General features: G+C 43.3%; 1 protein-coding gene across 1 annotated transcript in view; it reads right to left on the minus strand.

The window, feature by feature from the left end:
* Positions 1-26,221, minus strand: part of LOC142955147 (TGF-beta receptor type-2-like) — a 40,504-nt gene extending 14,283 nt beyond the window's left edge. The window contains exons 1-7 of the mRNA XM_076096533.1: positions 26,085-26,221; positions 14,449-14,593; positions 14,141-14,334; positions 2,195-2,490; positions 1,855-2,103; positions 734-847; positions 330-467 (exon numbers count right to left, since the gene is read on the minus strand). Coding sequence (XP_075952648.1) covers positions 330-467; positions 734-847; positions 1,855-2,103; positions 2,195-2,490; positions 14,141-14,334; positions 14,449-14,593; positions 26,085-26,169 — 1,221 coding nt within the window. The 5' untranslated portion in view covers positions 26,170-26,221. The remainder of the gene's footprint in view (positions 1-329; positions 468-733; positions 848-1,854; positions 2,104-2,194; positions 2,491-14,140; positions 14,335-14,448; positions 14,594-26,084) is intronic.
* Between the last annotated feature and the right edge of the window lie 1,361 nt (positions 26,222-27,582).

Genomic DNA, 27,582 nt, shown 5'->3' on the forward strand with positions numbered 1-27,582 from the left:
AAAGTGAGAAGTAGAGTCATTTTCTCATAGACTTCTTTTTGCAACCAGAGGAGTCGCCCCCTGATGGTCATTAGGAAGAATGCAAGGTTTTCGGTTGGGTACATCCAACATGCTCTTGCTGGTGTTACCTATCGAAGTTTAAGTAGCGGAGTTGAGTACTTCTTCCACCACTGGTCATACTTGTATATGATGACTATAGACAAGTTGCAGTTGACTCTTCAGATCGTTTGGAGGACTGCAGGTAAGTCCAGTACCTTACTCAAATGTGCTCTTTGAACTAAGTCACAAAATAAAGAAGAAAAGTGATTCAAAGAGACTTTTTCTCTGACCTGCCCACTGTTGGCAAGGTCATCCACAGTCAGAGTGCTGTCCAAGCGGAGTCCCAGCCCAAAGTCACACAGGCACAACGTCAGGTCGTTCTTCACCAGGATGTTGGAGCTCTTCAGGTCTCGATGGACTATGGGCACCTTTAGGGTACGATAGAAGGATGGGGGACAAAAGTAGTTATTAAATAAATAAAAACACAATACATTATATACAAAGACATTTCACATTAACACTGCTGGCATTTATTACACTTTAGGGGATAGCCAGTAAGAATTTAGACTTTTTGTATAATTTGCTCATCATTAGGACTTATAATAAAGACTGGGCAGATGTGTTGTTTGCTGTTCCTATTTTGACAGTGTGTCGGTTATTATGATTAGTGAAGATTTTTTTCGCTCTGTCCGACCTTAGGGCGTCCACAGAGGAGGCGGTCACTGTGCAGGTGGGCGACGCCCTGGGCCAGACACATGCCCAGCACCTGCAGCTCCTCCCAGCTGATCACGTGACGCGTCAGATGCTCCTGGAGGGCAGAGGGATTTAGAACAGGTTAAGATTGTAACTTATGAATGAAAAAAGCTTTACTTCACTACATTTATCTGACAGCTTTAGTTATTAGTTACTTTACAAATTATGATTTTTGCACACAGAAAATATGACAATGTAAAAAAAAAGCTGAGATGAGAACATGTAAAACATTTTATGGGTCCAGCTGCTGCTTGGTCTTTTAGTAATGTTAACAATTGTAATGTATTCGTAATAATGATGACGTTTGGACAAAACAAACATGGTGAAGGTGTCACTTTGAGTAATTGTGACGGGCATTTCTCACTTTTTTCACTATTTCTACAAACCAAACAATCAATCGATTAATGAAGAAAATAATCAGCAGATTAATCCACAATGGAAATAACGAGCGCCACCTCAAACCACAAAACAGTAAAATCCTGTAATAATAATAATAATCTTATGAAACAAAATATAATAATATAACAGTCACAGGGTACATTTTTCTACTTTTAAGTACATTTACTTAAAGGGTACCTTCAGTATTTTTCAACCTGGGCCACATGTTCCCATGTTTTTTTCGTCTAAGTGAGTAATGGGGACAACATTTTATTAAAACTGATCCAGTATTGAGGGAGAATGCTGCAGACGTTAGCTGATTAGGGGCAACTCCTCACCGTCAATGTACAGACCGGATCGAGTGATAATAACAACCTGAGTCTGTCAGTGGCAACAACAAGCTCCTTTAGTGGACGTACATTGACGGAGAGGAGTTGCACTGAGCCATTACATGGCAGCCCGTTTAGCGGCTGGCGTCTCCGGGGCTCTCCCCAAATACTGGATTCATTTCAGAAAATGTAATGTCCCCATTACTCACTTGGACACAAAAATATAGGATAATAGGGTCCAGGTAGATAAATATAGAAGTTACCCTCTAAGTAAATGGGCTGAATACTTCCCCAACACTGCCCTAAAGTAATACTGCTCTACTCATGTTGGGTTACCTTAAAGTGGCGGACTCACCTGTAGGTTTCCTCTGTGGTGGAAGGCGGTGATGAGCCAGTACTGTTTCTCCACCCTCCTGTCCTCAGCCGTCAGGAAGTGGAGGATGTTCTCGTGCCGGAGGTCCGTATTGGAGAAGATGTCCTTCTCGTTCTTCCAGGAGGCGTACTCCTCGTAGGGGAAGATCTTCACGGCCACCGTCTCAAACTGATCCGAGGTGGTCTGCTTCAGCTTGGCCTTGTACACCTGGGCGAAGCGACCCTTTCCCACCTGGGACGGGATCAAAAGTGATGACATTGATGAGAATTTAAGTTTGTGTGGTCTAGAGCAGAACAACTCTGAAGTGCCAAGAGGTCTGTACCAGCATATCCAGCTCTATGGGCAGTGGATCGGTGTTGTGGTTGAGGTGGTTGGCGTGCGTCGAGCTGCTGTCCGACCCGTCGTCGTCCATCATGATGGCGCAGGCGTCGCTGCAGTCCAGCCCGCCGGCTTTTGGCTTGCGCTTCTTCATGCTGCTCTCCCACTCTTGGCTAATGCGTCGCCGGTAGGCTCGGTACCAGTAGAACATTCCGGCAACCACCACCCCCATCATCAGCAGGGGTAGCAGGCTCACCAGGATCACCGACACCAAGGGATCGTCCGGGGTTGGATCCACGACTGGGAAAACAAGGCAGATGATGAGATGGAGGTCTTAAGAGGTTTTTGTAACTGTGCAACACCGGGACAAAGTGGAGTGTTAGGACTGTTAACGCAGCTGCTGCCATGTAAAAGCCTTCCATTGAAGAAAGCTCATTAGTAGCGTAGCGGTAGATTGGCTTAGGTTGGTTGGGGTTAACCAGAGAAGATGGTCTAAATCTACTTTTCAGCGCTTTATTGTTGTTGGTAAATTACTTTTACACAACTGACCGGGAAAATAGCGGCAGGCGCTAACATTTTTGTGTGAATTGAAACCTCCAACACGACAACACTGTTCCAATAACACATATGGCCATTGATAAACCCATTATGTGTTTCAGACCTGGTTGATTTAGTGACGCCTGGCAGAAAGTCTGGTTTTATACTACAGCAAACACTCGCAGAGCGGCGACTTTGTCAGAAACATATCAGTCGGACCACTTTCATCTGTTCATCGGCGAAACAAATTCCCAACGACTGCTTCATATTGAAAGCTACGTCATGTTTTTGCAAGTTGAACACTTTTCATGTGAGCTAGCAGCAGTGGGAAGCTAAGCAATAAGCCAATACACCAATAAGCTCTGCGTTGTGCCAAACAACGCCCCTTAACCAACGGCCTCAAGTGGCTTATTGCTTTTAGAAAATGGTGACTACATACACCTGGCAAGGTTTCATAAAATAAACACGCAGCAGCTAAAAATGCCATAATTTATTCATAACAAAGAAATATTATTCCTCCAAGTAATGCAGTTCCTCTGCGTCATTCAGCGGAAAACAGCTTGAAGACTGGGGTCAAAAACATTTGTTGAAAGTCTCTTTTCATTCCGACAGCAATCAACAAATCGTGTCCAATCATTTCATTTGGCTCGAAATGATCGGACCGTCCATCTCATGCGCCACACTTAGCCCATCCAGTAAATTCACGCGATTCTTTTGGCGCGGTAAAGAACTGATGTACTGCGATCAAAGCTGTGTGTTGAACACCGGCTTTGAACGTGGCTCAGCCAGTCGCAATCAAGGACCGGAACTATCCGTTTTGTAATGTTTGGTTTGTGTTAGTGACTTGAAATAGCTGTGACATGTGACGTGTAGGATATCGGAAGTAAAGCGAGGCTGATATCAAATACCCTGGATCCCTCGTGCAGGTGTAGGCCATTTGACTCCATCACAATGAAAACTACTATATATTAGTAGTTTGGAACCCAAACAGCATCTGGATTCCCTTCATGTCATGTTTTATCTAGCACTCATGAAACATTCTTTGGAAGGTGGTGGTGTAAAAGCAGGTCTTTGTAGGACACACCTGATTTGTGTGCTTTGGGTTCTGCATGCAGAAGCGCACTGCAGTTTCCTCCCACTACTCATACAGAAACAGTCCAACACAAGCGAGTCCACCACAGTGAAGCTATTCTTGAGGCCTGTGCTATGAAAACAAAAAACACGCTGCTCTATGGAGATGTAAATCATGTGTTTTTCAAAGTAAAGATGAGTAAAATATATTTATAAATATAGTGTATATATATACACTATATATATATGTATCTGTATCTTTACGTTTGTGAACTCAGCAGGGGGAAGACTTTGCGCTATGTCAATAGGCCTACTGTGGACACTGCCAACAGCCTTGACAGCTTCATGAGCTATATCATTAACTACCTCCTCTGACTCTGACTGCCAGCTCGGACGAAAACGGCAGCCAACCCTCGGAGCTCCAGCGACGGGGAGAAAACAGTCGGGAGCCTGTCTGCCTCGGTTTGGCCCGGCCCCGGCCTGCTTTGGCTGGGCTCCTTTTCAAAGGGTTTCTCACTCAGTCTCTGTCGGGGAACATGACCGTCCTGAGCCAAGCCGCCACATTGGCAGGCCATGAGGAGCTCGGGACCGAGGGCTGACCGTTGACTTGCGTCTATTTTGCGTTCAGATTTTCCTCACAGTGCTCTTGAATGAGCCCTTCAAATGTTTTAGATCAACCAAGTCACAAGTATCATTAAATACATCAATAAATTAGACCGTCTTTCACTACCTCATCCAATTCATGTATTTCTTATTTTTCTCACCAAATATTTCCCATTTGATTGGTGAAAAGTATCGAAGTACATTTACTCAAGCAGTGTACCTAAGTGCAATTTTGAGGTACTTTACTTGAGTATTTTAATTGAATTATACTTTATGCTTCTACGCCACTAAATCTCAGAGGGAAATGTACTTTTTTTGTCACTACATTTATTTGACTTATATGAGTATATGAAATGCAATGCGTTGTTATACCATCCAATAGTATAAACAAATGAATACAATCAGCTCTGTTGCAGACAGCAACAATATAAAAATACACCTTGTATGTTACTGCATCAATAATAATAATCTTATATTATAATATGTAATAATGTAACAACTAAAGAGCTCATTTGGCTGAATGATGAGTACTTTTACTTATACTACAAGTACATTTTCTTGGTTATATACTTACATACATTTACTTAAGTTAGTATGGGTGAATGCAAGACTGTTACTTGTAAGAAAGTGTTTTTTAAATTGTTGATCAATACTTATTTAATTTGAAGTTAAAATATTAAAGTATCAATACTTTTACTAAAGTAAAAGATTATATAACAGCCTAATGATGCATTCAAATGGAATCAGGCAGACGGACAACACTCTGGACGGCACGGGTGATGGAAGGAAATACATTAAATCAATTAAGTCTACTATTTTTATTCTATTCTATTGTATTCTAGTAATGCATGTAGCTATAAAATGCAGCTTTCTTTTAATATGCTCAGCAAACGTAAACAACTTTTCTGCTTGCGTGAGTGAGTGAGTGAGCTATGTAACATCTGGGTCTAGATTTCGTCGCGGAGGAGGGCAAATATTTCAACCTTGGACGGCAATGGCGTCTACCGTAACCGTTGCCGATATTCTCTGCCAGCCTCACCTAATTTTACCACCCTGCTCTCGCCCACTACATGATATCCATCTTGCCGTCTACCATCTGCCTGATTCTGTGTGAATGCAGCATGATGCTCATATGCTAATGAGATGGACATGTTCTTACATGTCCAGTCCAGTGTTAAGCGTCTTGCTACAGTGTCAATGTATCGTAAAAGCAGCCACAGCATTTAGCTAGAAAGCTAGTGCTACTAAAGCTAGCAAGCTAATGCTACTTAGAAGTCTTTGATGTTTGGTATATTTGACAGTAAATCACACAGGTCTATAAAATGTGAAAAATGCCATAATTAAGTCTAAGGCCTATTTCCATGCACTTGATGACGAAGATAATGTAAGCAAGGTGTGTGGGGACTTCTAATTAGCGTAGCTAACGGATGTCTGATTGACAATGATGTTTTAACCATCCCTCTGTCTTTAAAGAAGTGATCGTCTTTGAATCCTTCATGTACGCTGTGTGATTATGCAAGGTCAAAATATTTAGTGGAATATCTTCATCTTGTGGTTGAGTGTGTGTGTGTGTGTGTGTGTGAGATTGTAAAGCAGTAAATCTCACTGAAATTGCTTTGGGCAAAGCCGCGGATGCAATGAATCAAAAACGCTGAAGATAGACTTTAAAGTGGGTTGTGAAATATGACCGGCAGACAGTCAAGACACTTCTTCTCAAATTCCACGTGTCTGTGCATGCGAGTACGCTTTAAGGTTTTTGAGGTTTAAAGTTTATTTCATGCCGTGATTAGAGTGTACGACTGTGTTCATTTGTGGTAGTTACGCAGCCGATCAGACGGTGCCAACACAAACTGGCAATAGGACTCGTGTTGCCTTTTCCAATCAGTATGCCAGCTCATGCAGTGCTCGTGGAGGTTTGACACATCATTCCAACTAATAGAGGGATCCTCGCCTCCGGCTTGCAATTACACAAGCTATGTGTGTTTCAGGATGTGAACGCTGGGATTTCAAACGATGCCATCTCTGACTCACACTCTTAAATGCTCTAACCAGTTGCTAATTACTTGGATCCTCTCGCTGTTTAGTGAATAAAAAATAATAAAAAAGGAGCAATTTTTCCGAGGAAAACGACACAGCCAGACATGATTTCATGTCCGAAACAGGTGATGGGCGGATAGATGGAAGCCATCGTAAACACTGAGGAGGTCGAAGCACACTTCGCCGTGCCAGTTCGTCTGCTGCGCCAGCAAAACAACTCCAATGAGGCTTTGAGTCTCATTATTCACATTGACTTGATCAAACATACCCACTCGAAACCATTGTGGCTTATAATCCGCAATTCTTTCTGGCGTGTGTTGTGACTTCTCCTTGCATCTTTTCCAAAGGTAATGAATCGCTGATGTTGACTCCTGGTGTCAACCAACTGTAACAGTGATATGGAGACGGATGATGTCATGTTTAGCAGCTTCATGATGTCTACAAATAGCAGCTAAGTGCTGATAAGACGCCGCTCTAGTGGAACCACGGGCGACCTTGTGGTGCTTTGATTTCTCATAAAGTCAATCATGAATTGCATGAGAATAAACGGTAAAACAAGGCTACTGTGTCTTTACACTATGAGGAAAAGTAAAGCATTTATCTGAGCCAATGTTGGATGGATTCTTCAATTAGAACATCAGCATTTAGAGCTGTGAGCACAGACTGTGTATAAGAAGTGGAAGTAGTCACTGTCATTGGTTTTCTGGCGAAGGTTTTGAAGCCTTGAGTTGTCGCCATCTTGGCTTTTTTCCCGCGCCATTTTGTTTGTTCGCAACCACAATTGACCAAAAGATAAAGCGGTGATAAAATCCAAAATATAGCGTACACCTAAACAGGTTTTTTTTTAGGTGGCTAAAATACGTTTTTCTGCTGCCCCCCCCCCCCCCCCCTTGACCTTGCCATCAGGCAGCCCTTTCCAACAGGGAAAGCCACAGGACTCCATTGACAAAATCTGTAATTTTACCTCGAGGAACACAGGAGTATACATGCAACCCCACCTCAAAAAAATCCAAACTACCCCTTTCAGTTATTTCCAAACGGCTGAATGGGCGGTTCTGCTGCCCCCTTCCACAGCTACTTCACCTTGTCGTCAGACAGCGGATTGTGATGGGGAAAGCCACAGGACTCCATTGGCAAAAGGTCGTTTTACCTCACAGAGCACGGGAGTACCCCACTTCCATAAATCTGAACTACCCCTTTCAGTTATTTCAAAGCGGCTGAGTCTGCATTTATTTTTGAAAAACCTGGACAGCACCGCCAACGGAGTTGACCTGTGAATATTTGCTGCTGGTTATAATCCATTTTGTCTCTGTGCGGCACACAAAAGGGCTCCTAGGTTCAATCTACGTTAGCATTATGTTCACACTCACTATTTACTTGTCATGATAACCATCCCCTCCCTCCAACATCTCTCCGTCTCTATCTACTTCCTCATCCCATCTCAGTGGTCTCTATTTTTCAACAGCAACAGTTGGCCTGCTTCCCTATAAAGCAGTCTGCTGTGTGACTGAATGACTGGCGCATTCCCTGACAAAGCCAAGATTCCACAGTTAAGGAGGAACTGTAAAAAAATAGGAAGACGAAAAAAACCAACTTGAAACAGCCATTTATTCCTTCATTCATCTTGTCTTCTTCCTCTTTGTCGGCTGCACCAAGAAGTGTTTCTAATTTATTCTTCTCTTTTCTTATTTTTATCTCTTCCTTATCATCATCCCAGGGCGTTGAAAATCCCCACTTGATGTCACGAGGAAGATTTCATTCATCATGAAGGATATCAAAATAAGCCATGAAACAAATTAGGGGGGGAATCAAGCGACGTCTGCCCACAAACTTGGACTGTACGAGTGAAGGAATCCATGCCGGAAATGAATTGGCTCCACCTCCGATCTCATTCCTCACATAGCGGGCCTTCAAGCATGCAGAGCTGACTTTGACGAGAGCACAGCTGTAAATGCAGCACTAAAACAAATAGCATGTTACTGTGACAAGACGGTATTTACTATCAATGCCTCCCCTTCCCACCAAAAACTATGATCACGAGCTCCGAAACACATGTGTAACTGACATTGGCTGGGAGGCGGGATCGGTCTGCTCCGAATCATCTTTACAGAATCTTAATTAGAAACAACTGCCGTGTCACAGAGGCCCAGCGCTCTCAGAGTGAGAGCACATGGATCCCATCTATATCAAAGTGCACGCACTGATAGAACATAATGCTGATTGGCTGCGACGGACATGATTTTTGAAAAATACCTAAATTCTGACCCGGCTTTGTACAAAACTGATGTAGAAGCTGAAGAGAAAAATGAGTCTCCGCTTACCCTGCTTTTGGTAAGCAAACAAAAAATATAATTCGTCGTAAATAAGTCAGGTTGTATAGAAGTCTATGAGAAAATGACTCCACTTCTCTCTTGATTCATTACCTCAGTAAACATTGTAAACATGAGTTTATGGTCTCAATCTCTAGTTTCAAGTCTTCTTCAATACAGCATGATGTTCATTTAGTAGACCATAGAGTGGAGTATGCTTTAGGGCGGGGCTACCTTGTGATTGACAGGTCGCTACTCTCCATAACTCTGCCGCATTCCATATACGGTCAATATTGTTCATTAGTTGCAAAAAAGCCAACATGACGGCCAAATCACAGAACTTGGGGCTTCAAAACGTAAGCCCACAAACCAATGGGTGACATCACGCCGACTGCGTCCACTTCCTACATACAGTCTCTGCTTGTGCCGAGCCAATGAAGCAGTTTGCTAGCTATAGCCTGAGAAAATATTTAATTCACTGTGCCGCTCAAAGCTACCGGCAACTTTTAAGGTGGAATGTTTTCTTGCATGTTACTCGATGCACAAGTTATTGTCGGGAATCAATCGACACACCTTAGATGTCAATGTGACTTTGTTTTGATAGGCTCTCTTGCATGACATGCGCTCTAGTGATGACTGGATCTTCAAGCGCTCAAAAAAAGATGTGTGAATAGCAACTGGACTTTGCTAATTGCTGAAAGTAAATTTCCTCACTTATGGTGCAAAAGTGGCGGAGCGTTGTTCCGGTGCGCTCCAGTAGCACGACACACACGCGCGTTAGTTAAGTTGGCCGTTCGTCGATGTGGCCTCTGAATATGGTCTAAGCAATCGGATCCCAAAGCGTCCTCAATGCCTCTCGGGTCCATTCATCCCTCTACTTAAAGAGTTGTCCACTGCCAGGTGTGATCTATTGCTGCTGCGGAATCACAATGTTCAGTCCCTCGTGGCGACATTTGTAGCATTTGAATGCACAAACACCCTCACTCACATAAACCGCAGGCACAAACACTATTACGAGCACATCACAAGAATGTAACGCTGGGGCAGAACAATATGAGGCATTCGTGGAGGAATAGGCCATGGCAGTTGTCCAGTAAACAAACAAGGACTTCCTGCTGCATGTGTCCTCAATGGGAGGAAGGAACCACAACCCTTACCCTCAGGGCTCTGTGGGTGTGTGTGTGTGTGTGTGTGTGTGTGTGTGTGTGTGGGTAAGAGATGCACACTGACAGACACACAGATAGATTACCTTTTACAGAAACCACTCATTTGATAGAACTACTGAATTTGAATTTAGTATGAAGTGCTTCCTTTTTTCCAGTTCATCTTGATGCTTGTTGCTTATTGATCACTGTAGGGATACTGATCTCTAGTGAGTGACAAATCCATCCAGCTGACCTCATTTCCAGAAGCTTTTGGTAGCGGAACAGTTGACATTTTTACAAGACGATTGAAGAAACATGCTGAGAGCGGTTAGTTCTGTAGGTTGACTTGAATAAACCCAACTGGCTGTGTTCATCTCGTCCTTGCTTGTCACCATTTGCTTGGGTGCTTGTCCGCTTCTACCTTTTATATATAGTTAGGTCAATTTGCTAGACGTGTAATCTCGCCTACAAAGCTCTGATTGGCTGACAACTTCTCGAGGCATCAAAAAGTCAGTTCACAAACTGCCACGTTGACTACGTCCACTTCTTATATACAGTCTATGGTCTGAAACCAGATTCGGCCCAGGTAATAATCCGCCATACACTACAAGTGGCCACTTTCTTAGGTACGCCTGTAAATATCTGATGCAATCCACTACAACAGCCCTGTTTTAAAAGGAACCTGTCAGTTGCAGAATGTCGGAGATGTCGACAGAAGAGATGTCCACCTTTCTCTTTTGGAATTCCTGATCTCGAATCCAATCCACAGGAGGCAATTTGGGGACTGAGAAGCTAGAAGGGAATGTTATTTGAAGTATCAACTCTATGCATCTAGTCTTGAGGTTATCGAGGGACTCGTAAATCAACTGATATAGTTTCTATATGGATTAACTGGTTTCAGCCATGTGAGGTTAGTTTTTTATTTCCGTTTTTGGTTGCTTTCAGGAAAAGTCTTCTTTTGGTTGTATTCGATTTGAAGACCATCCGCCGATCCTTTGTTATTTGCCTCGTTGATTGTGTTTTGTGAGAATGGAGGTTCCTTGTCAATACATAACTTCATTTTCCATCGCGGCCCAATTCCCAACAGGCCTTATATATATAAATCGTGACAGGAGCGGATTTGTGCGTAAAATGAACTGCAATTTCCTCGTCACCTTATATCATCTCGAATTGGTAAAACAACCATATATAGGAGATACGCTTTTGATAAATCACAACTTTGTTTTAGGCGTGTGTTATTGACATTTACACATGATAAATACTTTATAAATGAGACCAAATAAACGTCAGTCACTACGGAGGTGTTCTCTGTCTAGTTCACCATGTGCTGGAGATGTTTCTGATTTGAGTTAAACACAGACAGGAAACCATATGTCTGAGCTCTCCAGCGTGGCTGGTCTACACCACACACACACACACACGCACGCACACACACACACACACACACATACACACACACAGACGCTGAGACAGACACTCAACTTTTCTTCTCAGCAGCCAAACACACGGCACAGAACGCACGCAGCTGCCTGTCTTGAGGACTCCCCCGACCGGTGTTTACGTGTGATGCGAAACACCGCGTTTCCACTTCCTGTTTGAGATGACGGTGCAATATCCAGTCAATTCACACAGCACAGTAGCAAAACCACAGTGAGACCTAAGAGGACTTCTGAAACACATGCGAAACAGCTTCACACGCCGATGTACACACATGTCGGCGGTGAAAGCGAAAGAAAGCAGCAGCGATAGACCACATGGAGGAAATGTAACGGCATAGAACTGCAAACACAAGCACTTTGGTTGCTCATTTACGGCTGGAATATGAGGAAGGGTTGGAGATGTATCGTTCTGCTCAGCAAATGTTAACAGTTCTGAAACTGTACAGCTGACTGATCAGAAAACCTGCTGATTTTAGAGTTGGGCAACCAGATAGGCTAAATCGGTCAAAGTGATTTAATAGTGCCAAAACTAATAGTGGCGGAAAATTCAATAACTCCGATTACCCAGTTAAAGAACAAGTAAGATTGATCCGCTTCAGAAAAAAATCCATCTATCCAGTTCAAACCATGGTGCAACCTTCAGGTCTGAAAAGTGAAGGCAATGTGGAAACATATCTACTGACCAGCAGGGGGCGACTCCTCTGGTAACAAAAAGAAGTCTGATTGTATAGAAGTCTACGAGCGTTCATTTGTACTAAAAGACACAAAAGGAGTACTACTACTTAAAGAGTCGGCTGTTCATTTTTTCCCGATAAGTAGATTACAAAAGAGAATGTATTACGCTAGACAAAGTTAGCATCCCAATAACAGTGTTTCCCCTACCATTATATTAGGGGCGCCCCCCCCCCCCCCCCCCGAAGGTAAGTTAATTTTGTTTCATTTTATTTTCCATATAGCACCAAATCACAACAGAAGTAATTTAAGGTTACCTTTCCTATAGAACAGGTCTATACATTGTTCTTTTATTAAACAAACTAAATAGCCTTATGCAGTGGCGGCTGGCCAATAGAGGGCCATGGGGCCTGGTGGGGGACCTTGAGCAACACAACAAAAAAAAAATAATTATAATAATCATAAATTATACAAATTGTCAATATTTGTGTTTTTGAACTATGGAATGTACCCAGTAATATGTGTAAAATATGATATCTGCGCAAAATATATGCTTTTCCTGCTCGTCCTCTCCGCCTGTGTGCTCGTCTGCTCGTGCTCTCCGCCTGTGTGCACGACACGTCTCAGAACGCGCAGCTAGGGGGGCAAAATCGTCATGCTAATAACTTATTTAGCTTTTTAAAACAACGGGGACAGATCCAGCATGGACAGTTAGGGGGATGAGGAGGTAAGGAAACATGAGAACACCAGGACACACATGGAGAACTCTGTCAAGCTACATATTAGGCAAAGTGAACATCTTTTCTTCTACATAGTTGTCCTCAGTCTCATCTGCTTAAGTTGGTCATGGAAGCATCAACATTTAATTGAGATGGTAAATTAACAGTGAAAACTCATCATAGCTTAATTTAACATCAGTATTCATAATTACACTTCATGTTTACTTCTCCTGATCTTTACCTCCTATAACAAGGTCCATAGGGGCATCTCAATAAATAAACATGTTATATTATATTATGTTATGTTATATAAGTGTTATTTACTGCTTTTTTTCGTGTTGGAATAAATGTTAAATATTTAACTGCAAAGTAGTAATGCGTGTTTGATACTGAATTTCTTTTGCATTAAATCATACTGGGATGTTTGCTGAAATTTATAGGATGGCCCTACCTAGAAACTTTTCCACCAGCCGCCACTAGCCTTATGTTATTTATCTTATTTACACGACGGCATGTCATTTCTGTCTCTACATGGTCGCGTGTTTACAATTCTCCTCTGCTCTCTGTATCGTGCACGGCGGAGTTCCGCCCCGATGCGCACACACAGGTGAGCACACTCCCACCAGCGGACAGAGAGTGCGCGTCGGAAAATATGTCGCATCAACCACCTGAAAAGCAGACAACAATATCTGCGTTTTTTAAACGCTCCCATGTGGTGAAGATGGCAACACTCGCTCTCCTGCTAAGTACAGAAAAGAACCCAAGTGCTGCACGCCCTGCCCCTGACAAGCAGCTAAAGTCCAGTCACCACCGGATGACAGGTTTTGATCCAGCTTGGCTGTCAGAGGGGAAATACTCCCCTGGCTGTACAAGACTGATCTTGGTAACCAAGTAAGTAAGTAAGTAAGTAAGTAAGTAAGTAAGTAAGTAAGTAAATAAATACATACATTACAAAAATACATACATACATGCATAAATAAATAGATAAATATCAAGAGGCTCTGGAAATGTTATTCCAGAAGCCCAGAAAGGCACTGCAGTAACAAAAGCTGTAGTAGCATTAGCTGCTAACGCTAACTGCCCATGTCAGGCCTCGCTCTTCCCAAGCTTCAACCTCTTGTCCGAATACGGTATAAAAAAATCCAGAAAATGCCAAACTCGAGGCTTCTATATATATATATATTATACTATATACTTACCCAGAAGTGAAGCCAAAACAGTGAGCTGAAAGATGCTAAAATACTAATGCTAATGCTAAATGCAGAGGGCAACTGCAGAGATAATTCTCCATGATTTCATCATTAAAAGTGGCCTTAGTTCACATTAGATATAGTTGTTTTAATCCACGGTTGAAATAAATACACTGATAAGTGCAGCTTTAACTTCAGTAGAGGGAGTTCGCTTCATCGTGCACTCACCGGGGGTGAATAAGAGTTGGCTGTTACACTCGTCCTCGACCGTACAGGAGCAGATGTGTGCCATCCCGTTCGTCATGTTCTTCTCCTTCATCACGCAGATGGAGCTGTTGTAGTCGTCCAGCATTACACCGTAGAGCGGCTTGGACGGGTTGTGGCACAGGGTTTCGACGGAAAAGTCGGTCCCGTTCTTCCTCCTGCGAGACGGGCAAAGCAGAGAGGCGATTGTTCAAACTGCATCCATTAAGATTGATCTGGTTAAGTCCCATCTCAGGGATGAGGGGTTTGGCAGTCTGCTCTCGGGTACCTACCAGATGGAGACACAGACCTCGTTGCTGTCTATGCAGATGGATGTGATGGAGCAGTTGGACATGCAGGTGCCTGTACCGCTGCAGGAGGAAGGCTCCACATCACAGAACTTACAAAGCTGACTCATCGGGAAGAAAGAGGGCATACCTGCAGAACACACACACACACAAACAGAAAGTATTCATCAGATTAGCTTCATGCTTCAGGCAAGTGCTGCTCTCAAACTGAAAATACAGCAATTTTAATACCACTTCTTCAGTGCAATATTCTTGTTCTGACTTGAAGCAGAAAAAAAAGTTGAGGTTAATGAATAAATTATGCAACAATTAGTGATGGAAACATATTTATTGATGTTCTGGATCATAGACTGTATAGTGGACGTAGTCATTGTGACGTCACCCATTGGTTTGTGGACAGTCTTTTTGAAGCCTCGAGTTTGGCGCTTTCGCCATCTTGGATTTTTTTGCAAACGATAAACAGAAGTTATTATATTTGGAATGCGGACAAGTGACTTAGATAGTGTATACGTCTCTGGTAGCGGCAGCAACCTGTCAATCACAGTAGCCCCGCCCTAAAGCATACTCTGCTCTATGGTCTGTTTGACTCTAAATGGACCATCATTTACTAAATGAACATCATGCTGTATTGAAGAAGACTTGAAACTAGAGATTGAGACCATAAACTCATGTTTACAATGTTTACTGAGGTAATGAATCAAGAGAGAAGTAGAGTCATTCTCTCATAGACTTCTATACAATCTGACTTATTTTTGCAACCAGAGGAGTCGCCCCCTGCTGGTCAGTAGAGAGAATGCAAGTTTTAAGACATTTACACATTGGCTTCACTCAGCAGAACCGGAGGTTGCCGCCTGGTCTGGATGCACTGATCCGACTTTGTCAGTCCCGATACCGATACCTGGGCTTTGCGCCAATACCGATGGACTGAGATAATTTGTTTGTGTAGAGCAACATCAGGCTTGACTTAAACATCGCTTTCCTGACTTCAAACAAAATGTAAGAAATAAATACATTTGTAGAAATGTATTGGTGCATCCTGACTGCACACCAGAGGAAAGCATCAGCTGCCTGGATTCAACCAGGTAAACCACTGTGTCAACGCAGACAACCCCAACGAGGAAAACACCTCCACCGGGCTGCATTGACTGATTATATCAACCACCTCAAATGTGCTGGATGGGGCCAAAGGAAACCATTGAGCCATACAAAAATAGGCCACGGCCACACTGAACCACCAACACAGGCAACCGCAGCTGAATTAATAGGCAGCCTGTGCCAAGCTACAGCACTTTCTTACATCAAAACCACTTCGGATACATAAACCCCAAAGTCTCACAGAATCTTTTAAAAAAACACTGTGCACAAGGATTTCCTGAAAGACGCAATAAATCGTATTCATTCATGCATCAAAGAGTGTTTTCTGATCTGTCGTGTATGCTTTAGATTCAGGAAGTAAGCGATGAGTGGACAAACCTGCGAAGTTGATTCCGTGTAACAAATGATTCACAAGGTCTACGAAACAAAATGTCTAAACCGGCTAATCATAAACTTATGGCAACCCCGTTTTTCATTTACTGGATGCTCTTTTCATGTTTGACAGGCTAAAAATCTGCATTTGTATTGCATCATTTTCCTTGAGATACAGTCACATTGTGTGATACTGTCACCCTGGGCTGGTTGGAAGGCATTGCATGTGGTAGCCGCCTGGACTTGCAGCACAATCTCACCCCTATCGTTTTCCTACAGCCGCCCGCCTATGTGTCCGTGACCTGTTCAGACCTGCCCGCTCTGGCTGCAAGCCCCCTGGCCGATAGCCTAGGTAGGCCAGGCTGTGTTAGAAACCCAGGTCAGACTGGAGGTTTCAGAGCTTAAACATGCAGAAAATAAGATTTCTCCGGGTGGCTTTTGAGTTCAAGTAAGGCTGACTAAGGCCCTGTCCACATTACTCTGCTTACGTTTGGAAACATATGTTTTGCTACGTTTACACTGAGCGGCCACACTACGCCGGAGTTTTGGAGCACCCTAAACGGAGGAGTTTGAAAACACCCCCGAGGTTGGAGGTGTTTGAAAACTCCGGGGTTGCGTTTCAGTGTGGACGGTCGGAAACTGATGCGTTTAGAAAAAATGACGCGCACACCCGTGTTCGCTACTCGATTGGTTCTTAGCAGCCATGACGTCTCCTTCCCTGATTCGTCACACTCACTATCACGTGACCCGTACCCGGAAGAAAACAAACTGGGCTACCAGCGATTCATTTCAACATGGATAACGAATTTCAAGCGTTGCTTGCTTTGTTGTCTGTACTAGCAGCTGTTGTGTAGTAAAAGTCTGCATTTCTGTGGAGGAAGCAGCTGTTATTGGAGCGATTAGCGAGTGGCGTGACCAGCGGCGTCATCAGCCCAATGGAGCAGACGTCAGAAGCCACAGTTAGCGGTAAATGCAATGAAGAGCTACGAGTGAGAACAGACAACACCGAGGAAACGAGTGTGTTCTGCCCCCACATTTCTGTGTGGTAGAATGTCATTGCATTTTCATGCTCGTATTTATCCCTCCTCTCTAGTTAGTGCCTCATTGTTTTTAGATTCTAATGAGAAGACACGCTGCACTAAGGTTTTACTTCTTCCGTTTGGTAGCCTTGAGGGACATTAGTCTGTAAGTATGTCTTTATGAAGCATGAAAAGATGTACGTAGATATATTCTATTCGCTCTTTTAGTATAACATTGGTGTTGTATTAAATGCTAATCGCGGTTAGCATTTCTCCATTGGCGGTACTGTTAAAATTAGCTTAGAAGCTAGCTAGTCGGGACATGTTACATGCTGGCTATATCATGGATTGTTGTTTTGTATTCATGTATGTGTACAGGGACAGTTTGTAAAGCCATATTTCATATTGTGTTTCCACAGTTTTACAAATAAGAAAGATTCACACTAAAGTCTTGAAACTCTTCTATGGATTCCATGGTCTTTATTTCACGGATCTACTGTTAGCGATCTGCTAAGCTTTCCTGCACGAAGCAAGAGCAGAATAGAGTGAGAGACGAGTGTTGACCACATTTATGGACCCATAATCTAGTAAACATTTACGTGTAAGTGTTGATTTTAAATTAAATTTGATGTGAGAGAGAGAGCGAGAGAGAGAGACCCGCAGCGCTGTAACTGAGTCTGAAAAATAAAACTTCTAAAACTTTCCACGAACTGTCTGTTTGAGTTTATAGAGGACTATTTTAGAGGAAGATCTTAAGTATCAAACACAACCTTTCATTATTAAAGACTACTTTATTACTCTGTCATATTTTTTTAAACTAAGCAACCAATCTACTTCCTGTTTACACCGTCACGCGCATGCCCAGTGTACGTTAATGGTCACGTGCTGTCCGTCTTCGAAGGTTGCCATGTGGATGCAGATCAATTCGAAAATGATGCTGAAACGCCCGTGTGGACGGAGATCGTTTCTATTTGACAAATCTGCTTCCAAATAGAAACGGAGTAGTATGGATGTAGCCTTACAGGGTGGGTTGGAAGCTGTGTATAGTACACAGGTGTTGTGGTGCAGAAGGATCTCCTTCAGCTGAGTTTTAAAAACTCTGGTCCAGCTTCACCAAGCAGAACACCTAATTCCTTCCAGCTCAGCTCTGTACATCAGCCTTTCCTACTCTTCTGGTTGAAATAAACAGTAGCGAGCTCCTGTTGACGCCCAAGTTTGCAGCTGTTCCCCTAGCTGCTTTAACTCGATACAATGATTTGTAGAGATTTTTTTCTTCTTCAGTCTTTCTGAAAAAATGTTGGCTTTCTGGTTCCGATTTTTCTAAAATAAATGAACTAGCTAATTGCAACGCTCTGTGATTTGGAAAAATTCATTCATGAGCATCCAAAAAAATTCTGCTATCCATCACATCGCTAACACTCCTTACACTTGAGCTCTGCTCCTTATAAAATATCTATTTAGCAGATCAGCCTTCCACAAACCCACTGGGTAACGTCACGGTGACTACGTCCACCTCTTACATTAAGTAAAGGATCAAACTCCAGTCTGCACATACAGTACATCCCCCCCCCTTTCTTGCAAACAACAGCAACGGCAGCCCTCACACGTCTGAAACCCAAAACGTAGTCAAAACAACTGCACGCGCAGCAGCCCGTGCTATCGCTAAATCATTTGACACGGCAGCGATGTCTGCAGAGCCCGAGCTGTGAAACCCGACCAGTGGTCTGACTCGCATGAGTTCTCGTTGGCCTCCCACGTGTCGTCAAACTCTACGTGCTCTCCTTTGAGGCTTTCACTGCTACGGTTGTACGTCTACGTGGGCGGATGTGTGTTTGTGTGCATTAAGCACAGTTAATATACTTTCAAGACGTATTCCGTCACACGGTAAGAGTCTAGTTTGGTGACATGGCCGAGAAGCGTGAAATAGCAGGGCGCTGACACCCACGCACAACCTCAGAGACAAATAAAAAGCTGGTGATTTAGTGCAGCAAAGTGCCAGAGAGAAGGAATAAAACGTGAGTGAGGAACGGGGGTAGAGTTGCACCGTGCAGCCAGTGAGCTCAGTCAAGTCAAGTCTTTTATGGTGTCTATTAATCTTTATTATACTGTTATGCAATGCTGATTGCACGTTAAGAGCGCATCTAGCTTTTTGATTGTTGGTCGTTTTTCCTGGTAAAGGATTTGTTGCTTGGTTTTCACTCTCTCCTGCCCTTTACTGTATTTACCTTCTGTGGGAACACGTGTCTGTTAAAGTGATTTAAAGTATTTTAAAGTTTAACATTTTTAGAAACTGAACAAGAATGAGATGAGAAACGAAAAGTTAATGTTTTTGGCACGTAAATTGAGTACTTCTGTGACGGCCCTTCCGTGGTTATTCTAACCCAGGGGTCGGCAACCCGCGGCTCCGGAGCCGCATGCGGCTCTTCAGCCCCTCTGTTGCGGCTCCCTGAGGCTACATCCACACTAATACGTTTTCGTTTTAACAAACAAAAACGATCCCCGTCCACACGGCGTTTCAGCATCGTTTTCAAGATGATCTCCGTCCAGACTAAAACGCCTGAAATATCACGTGACTATTCACGTACACTGGGCATGCAGGTGGGTGCCGGTGTAAACAGGAAGTAGATTGGTTGCTTAGTTAAAAAAATACGATAGAGTAATGAAGTAGTCTTTAATAATGAAAGGTCGTGTTTGATACTTAAGATCTTCCTCTAAAATAGTCCTCTATAAACTCAAACAGACAGTTCGTGGAAAGTTTTAGAAGTTTTATTTTTCAGACTCAGTTACAGCGCTGCGGGTCTTTCTCTATCTCTCTCTCTCACATCAAATTTACTTTAAAATGAACACTTACACATAAAGGTTTACTAGATTATGGGTCCATAAATGTGGTCAACACACGTCTCTCACTCGTTCCCTCAGTTTCATTGTTGTCTGTTCTCACTCGTAGCTCTGCTGGTGTCTGAAGTCTGTCCTACTGGAGAGCAATTCATGTTTTGTTCCTTTATAGTTTCCCTTCCGGGTAAGGGTCACGTGATAGGGGCGTGACGAATCAGGGAAGGACAGTCGTGACTGCTAACAACCAATCAAGTAGTGAACACGTGATCGTTTCCAAATGTATGCATTTACGCCGTCCACACGACAAAGCAACCCCGGAGTTTTCAAACTTATCCGACCTCTGGAGCGTTTTCAAACATATCCGTATTCGGTGCTTTGAAAACTCCGGCGTAGTGTGGACGCTCAATGGCTCTTTGGATAGTAAAGGTTGCCGACCCCTGTTCTAACCCAAACGACAATCTATTCCTAAACCTAACTGAGTCATTTTGTTGCCTAAACCTAACTGAGTTTCCTGTGAAGACAGAAGTTTATTTTGATACGTAGGATACGGTGACTGGCTGGCTAATGGCCGCCGCTCTGCCCGCGCTAATACAGCGGTTACAGCTGATAAGCTGATGAATCGATGGCGCACAGCATATTCAGGAATGTATATAAAAAGCCGATTGCAGTAAATGTGTAAAATGTTTCAATTTGACACTGTTATGACTGAGAAGAAGAGACATTCATTTTTTTTCTTTGGTACTAATGGTAAACCAAGACAAAAGGAAATAACAGCGCTGTTGATCTTTGATAGTTAGAGGCCGCAGCTTTTACACCCTTAACTTTGAAATCCCACCAGATTGTGCTGGTGCGGAGAGTTAAAGTGTTACTGCGCATGAAGGTCTGTGGTGGTATGTGGGTCATTGTTCCAGCTGCAAAAGCGCTTTGACTTTCTCTTTTTTATTACGGCTGCACTTTTTCTCTGCTGCTACTCCATGTGTAGGAATTATAGTATGAAAACAACGGTGACCTCAGTGTGTCACAGGAAAGCGTGGACTGTCATTAACCATGCTCTTGATGGCTCCTGAAGGGGCTGTAATTGTTATGTGAGATTTCTTTGTGTTCCTGTTACTGCAGGAGGGAAATGGTGCTACTGCGACCTGCTTCCGTCTGACTGTCAGACCACTGAATAACATGAATAATTACCTGTGTTTCACTTTTTGGCACCAGAGAAAGTGAAGAAAAGTGTTAAAATTAAGACAAAGATGCTCCAGTAAAGAACAATAATGCTGTTTCCTAAAATGAAAACATCAAATTATACATGTGGCAAAAATTGTGTCGGGTACATATTTTGTAGCTATTTTTCTGATAGCAATATGATAAAAGAAAGAGATACAAACAGCATACCATTCACAGTATACATTTCTGGATGAACAAAATAACAAAAAAGCACCTAACCGTAACTCTAAACATCATATGTCTTTTTTTTAAATATATATAAATTATACTGTTAAAATATATTATTTCGACCCATTTTTATGTGTATTGTTAGGCGGCTGCCTCTAGTGGCCCCAGTTATTATGACGGGAGTAAAGGAGGAAGTCAGGTAGTATAAAAAGCATCAAAGTCCGCGTGGCGAGGTCAAAGGTACTATCACTTAGCAAAACGAAGTCTGTGTAGCAGGTAAAACAAATTGCTCGTTATGTGGAACGTCCCCCGTGTATTTCAGTCGTTAACTTACATCACATACGTAATGTAGGTTATTTACATTGGTAACTTAAGTCACGTAACAAACATACTTATTTGAACCTTAACGACAAGCTTTCCTAACCAAGAAGTTTTGTTGCCTGAACCTAACCAAACTGCGACCATTTCACAACGTTAACCACGTGTTTAAAACTGCAACCATTGCGTTCAGATATACGGTTGTGTTGATCTCCTGCCACTGGTAGGGGGGCGCTAATTCAGGCGGCAACCTCCGATTCTGCAGAGTGAAGTCAATATTTAAGTGTCTTAAAACTTGCATTCTCTCTACTGACCATCAGGGGGCGACTCCTCTGGTCTATTAGAAAATTACTCTACTTCTCTCTTGATTTATTACCTCAGTAAACATTGTAAACATGAGTTTATGGTCTCAATCTCTAGTTTCAAGTCTTCTTCAGTACAGCATGATGTTCATTTAGTAAATGATGGTCCATTTAGAGTCAAATATACCATAAAGCAGTGTATGCTTTAGGGCGGGCTTACTGTGATTGACAGGTCGCTGCCGCTACCATAGTCGTACACAACGTCTCTACGTCACTCTTCTGCATTCCAAATATGGTAACTTCTGTTCATTGGTTGCGAAAAAAACCAACATGGCGACAGCTTTAATCCAAGATGGTTAAGGCGAAATCGCCGATCTCGAGGCTTCAAAACGACAGTCCACAAACCAACGGGTGACGTCAAGATGACTACGTCCACTTCTTACACACAGTCTATGGTCGTACTAGAGAGGAGGAACAAACAACCTGTGTGGTCCTACGGATTAGAGGACATGTTGGAACTCTCACATGACAAGAGGTAAAGATGAACCCATTCCTGTACCGTTTGGAAGGATGAGTTGGGAAATGTGCTGCAAGTAAGATGAGAAGAATGATATCTCTGTATGGTAAATATGAAGCCAAGAAGCGGTTAGCTTAGCTTAAAAACTTATAAAAACGACAAAACATGCAGGTTCATATTTACTCGCACAGAGATGAGACATGGTTTCAATCTTCTCATCTAACTCACGGCAAGAAAGTGAATAACCATGTTTTCATTGCATTTTTTTTTACTATTCCTACAAATATTTCCTCCTGATAACATCGTCATCCTAATAATACCATCATACCCAAAGTAATCTAAACAACAACATCTATCTACTGAAACAATTCCAATCCGAACATATTTTTCTGGAGGTTACGTGAAGCAGAATTTCGCTCATCGTTAGTTAAAACTCCCTGTCATATAAAAGCAAACCGAGCACCTCGACCCATCAGCTGGAAGGCCCCCTCTATCCCCTCCCCTCTCCTCACATCCTCAGCGGGTTGGGAATCCACTGAGGATGTGAGCTCACAGTGGACGGCAGGACAGACAGGAAACTTGACAGCAGTTTATCACCCGCATACAGGAAAGGACCGCTCCGAACTGCTCAAATGGAAAAAGGGACAAATGTGCACACCAGGCAGGCGCAGCCTACTATAGGGCAGAGAGACTTCAAGGTCCTGAAAACTTCTGACTATGAGGGACGCATGAGCACTTAAGGTTTTGTAGGAACAGATTGCAATTTGTCAAATGACAGATTTCTGTATTTCAGTGGTTTAAAGTGGGAAACGCTCGGTTGGGAAAAGGATTTAGCAATATTTAAAGAACCAGGAGAATATTTGAAACCAGGAGAGACAACTGGCAAGAGGCTGCACGGTGCTAAATAACTGCCACAGCAGGGGGCCCAGCTCTCTCCCTCCGCTCCTGAAATTTATCCTCCCACCTCCGCAACTCCCTCTTAACACGACTCCCTCCGATTTGCACGTAATCCTCTCATTCCTCCCCTTTTTTAATCTCCCTCCCCTTGACTCTCTCCGGTTCCCCTCCTGTCCCTCCGCCTCCATCCTTCTTCTCTTTGACCCCGGGAGTCGGCGAAGCAAGTCGAGAGGGGAGAGCGCGAGGGGAAGTCGACTAATATGGTAAAAGAAATCCAAGGGCGGCACTTCAGTGAGGTCGAAGTGGGTGACCTCTTCCACGCACCGAGGAGCAATCTAATCCGTGTAAACACAGAGGGACTCGGGGCTTTGCGGGACGGAACTGATACTTTGGTACCAAATCAACAAATGTTTAGAAAAACGTGACGGTAGTCGTTTTTCCACAGTCCTAACGGAGCTAACAGCTGACTTTAATGGAGGTCGCATTGACTTTCGTTATGATGCGTTCAAGCTCTATTCAATAAGAATTAGGCGAAGGTAAATTGTAACGTTATCACGATGACTTATCTTTTAAAATATCCTTTTTGGCGAGAAACCTGAGGTTTAGGGAATCATGGAATTTCACCGGTATTGGAACCGCCATCTAAATGAAACACTATCTCACACAGAGAAGAGCTCTCTCTATCAAACTGCTGAATTATTCTGCATCGTCGATAACGCACATGTATATAAATCAAAGAATCCCCCACAAAACGATCTCTCTGTGTCTCAACATAACTTATTTATTCGTTTCCCCTTTCTCACACACAGCCTCCCGTTTCCCTCTCAGCCTCGGCTTTTTGATTGGCGGCTTCAGAATAGCTCGCGTCCCGCCGGTACCATCGGGGAAACAGACACGCAGGCGGTGGCCTCTGCACGGACACTGAGATTCCCTGGAAAGGAAGGAAGAAGGAACCTTCCTGCGACGGGCCAACTGAGCGGACGGTTATCGACATCAATCGAAAGCAAACACTAAAAGAAAATATTAAAAAACACACCAAAAAAACAACAGAGTCCGGCCCTGGTGTTTGGATAACCAACATGTCAAGCTGCTCGGGGTAACCGGGGGAGCGGCTTCTTGCGGGGGCCGAGGTGCTCCGGAGGAGTCACGATAACAGGGAGTGTGTTAATGTGTGGTGGTGGGCAGCATGGGGGGGGCATGTGGGTGGAAGTTTGCGTGTCTTTTTGTGTGTGTGTGTGTGTGTTGATGTCTATTTGTGACGCATACAATGCAAGCAGGACCACACAGTCTCTTCTGGTATGTGGGATTTCCAGGTTGAAAATAGGCCCAATGCACCGTGGGAGGAGGGCAGGAACAAACAGCAGAGAAAGAGAGAGAGAGAGAGGGGGGGAGGGAACGATGATGTGTGTGTTCACAGCAACCGAGGCAGAGTTGTATTTGTCATTTTCATGCTGTGTTCAATCTACCCACCTGTCACCAAATGAATAAATAAAGCGTGGGGAGGTTTCTGTGGCTGACTGAAATGGGAGGTGTTTGGTATGACAGGTGGAAAGTGTCCAAGTCTGTTAAATAGCCACTGTTAACACATGAGATGACAGTGTGGAGAGGAGGGAAAGTGGGACCGTCTGCACACACTTACAAGGAGACTAAAGAGGAGACACCCCAGGCACAGAATGTCCCCTTTTTTCATGCTCTTTGAGATGTTGGGCTATTTTTTCAGCAAACTTGTAATACAAAGAAATATTGTCTCAATGTAACTAATCAACTGTGGACGTTTCCTAGCGATATCCATTAGTTATATATATATATCTTTCACCCCATTCACCTGTAGTGTCTTCAAAATGTATGCAATTTTACAAAACATATCTTTAAAGGCCTTTTAATATGTTTTTCTCAGACGGCGAGCCAGATTCATACAACATTCTGTTACTGAAAACATGTTGAAAATGGATTTTCTATGGTTGTTGACAGTACTTTCTGATTTATGGAGAGATAAAAAGAGATATCCAACATTCCTTCTGTAAAAACCTCTAATATGTCAACAAAATGAAACAAGTTTTGGACCTGACGCTATCCAATGTTCAGGTTTCAGGTCTGGAAATGTATGCAAATAAGCACATATTAGGTAACGTAATGCAGCATTTGCATATTTAAACGTCATCAAAAGAATTGTCATAATGTAAGCTATCGACAAGTTTCATGGTGATGTCTATTAGTCAAAATGTTTACCATATTCACGTGCAGTGTCTCCTCTGAACACTATGGCAGGAGCTGAGGAACTACATTCAACACAAACTCACTCTTACTTACTTATTCTAGTGGAAATACTCCCCCCCCAAAAAAATTCAAAGATACCAAATATTTGACATTTGTATGAAAATAATGCACAACACACAGTGCATATTGACATTTTTGTAGGAAGTTCAACTGGAGAACAATATATGAAACCCAAGAGTCAGTGTCCAATGACAGGACGAATATCTTTACAAGGAAGTCATTTTGCACTTAATATTAAAATGTGATATTATTCATAGAAACAGCTTTTAAAGAGTGTCTAAATTACTGGTCAATAAATGATCATGTGTACCGAATTATAACTTGTATTAGAACCATGAGGAGAGTACTGTAGCTGGTGATATTAACTCATATTGGAAACACAGCAGGCTAACAGCTAGCTCGTGTTAAAGTACAGCGTAGCTGAGCGGTGTCTCAGCCGCGGTGTGAGTCACCTGTTGCGCCTGGCTCCTCGCGGCACCGTTTACCGGACTCATTACAACGTACAGTGCGAGTCAGGTTCAAATAGAGCGAGGCTGACGTTAGCGTGGAGCGTCGCGAGCTCATAGCGTTTTGTTAAAGTTTAGGAAAAAACACGCAACTCACCGGCAACCCCGGGCTCCAGCAGCGCAGTGAGGCAAAGGATAGATACAAGTCCCCGTAAAGATACGGTGCGGCGCGGGCCCTCCATGTCTCTGTGTCCTCCGGTCAAAAAAGGTTCTCATTCACATGGGAGGTGGAAGTACACGAGAGTCCAGCGGAGGGTTGAGTTTGACGCGTCCGCTGCGCTGCGCGCTCCACTCCGCTCAGCAGCTGGAGACTCAACTGCTGAACCATCCATACACACACACATACACACACTGCGTTGGTTACACACACACATGTCTCTCACATGAAACCGAGGGAGGGAGAGAGGGAGGACTCTCTCTCTCTCTCTCTCTCTCTCTCTCTCTCTCTCTCTCTCTCTCTCTCTCTCTCTCTCTATTTCTCGCTGTGTGTGTGGGCGTGTATAACTCATGTTGTGGGTACTCACATCTGTTTACACAGTCAGTTATGGGGACCCGCCTTCTTTTCTGGGACAGAATGCATGTCCCCATAATGCAAATTAATTTTAGGGTGAAGACATGGTTTAAGGTTCGATAAAGTCTCCTACAAATGACTCCAAGTCAATGTTAAATCATTAAATCTTAGGATGAAGACATGGTTTAAGGTTAGGTTATGTCTCCTGCAAATTAATTTAAGTCAATGTAATGTCCTCTGAAGTGATGGAAACAGTACTGTGTGTGTGTGTGTGTGTGTGTGTGTGTGTGTGTGTGTGTGTGTGTGTAATTACATATCAAAATACTGGCAATGGGAACAGTAAACAGCTCTGTATACATTTAAATAAACTCAGGGCCATGCCATGATGCCAGACGGCTTTCTGAAAGACCACAGAGCTTCTGGAGATGTTCAGAAAATGTAGACTATATCTGAACAAAGTTACAGACAGCTGAAGAAATACACTAAACATACACATAATCATTTGTTTGAAAATGATTTATTTCAAATGTTAAATACATTTTTTTCTCTAAGGTCCTTAAAGCTACTTTGTTGAAATTTCATTTTGCATTGATTTTGGCGGCCCCTGTGGACATAAGCGGTAGTGTTTCCGAGCTACCAGAGTTCCTTTGGAAAACCTCTCATTTTACTGAAGACAGTCTGCCCTGCGCAATCCTGGTTCTGGTTCTCCCGTGCCTCCCTTCCCTCCACCTGGCTCAGCCATTCGGCCTAGGTCTCCAAGTCTCCTGGCGTTGGATCCCAGCGGGGGCCGGCGGAGTAGCGAGGTCAAAGCTCTGCTCTTGACTGGAGGAGGATGGATGTCCGACTGCAGGTTGAAGACGGCAGCCAAGTCGGATCTGGGCCTGTCCACGGTAAACTGGTCGCTGCCGGAGGCCCAGCCGGAGGCCCTGACTTTCTGGTAAATCTGCATGCCATAAATCGATAAGCTATACAGAAATAGCCAATCTTCTCGCGGATAGTCTCGTTTGTTCATGGAGGTCACATAAAGGCATCCGCATCAAATTCAGTTTCACAACATGGCAGTGACCTCAGCGGTATTTGAAAT

The sequence above is a fragment of the Anarhichas minor genome, unplaced genomic scaffold (assembly GCF_050575085.1).
Source record: "Anarhichas minor isolate MPS153535 unplaced genomic scaffold, ASM5057508v1 ptg000022l, whole genome shotgun sequence".
In the NCBI taxonomy this organism is placed as follows: Eukaryota; Metazoa; Chordata; class Actinopteri; order Perciformes; family Anarhichadidae; genus Anarhichas; species Anarhichas minor.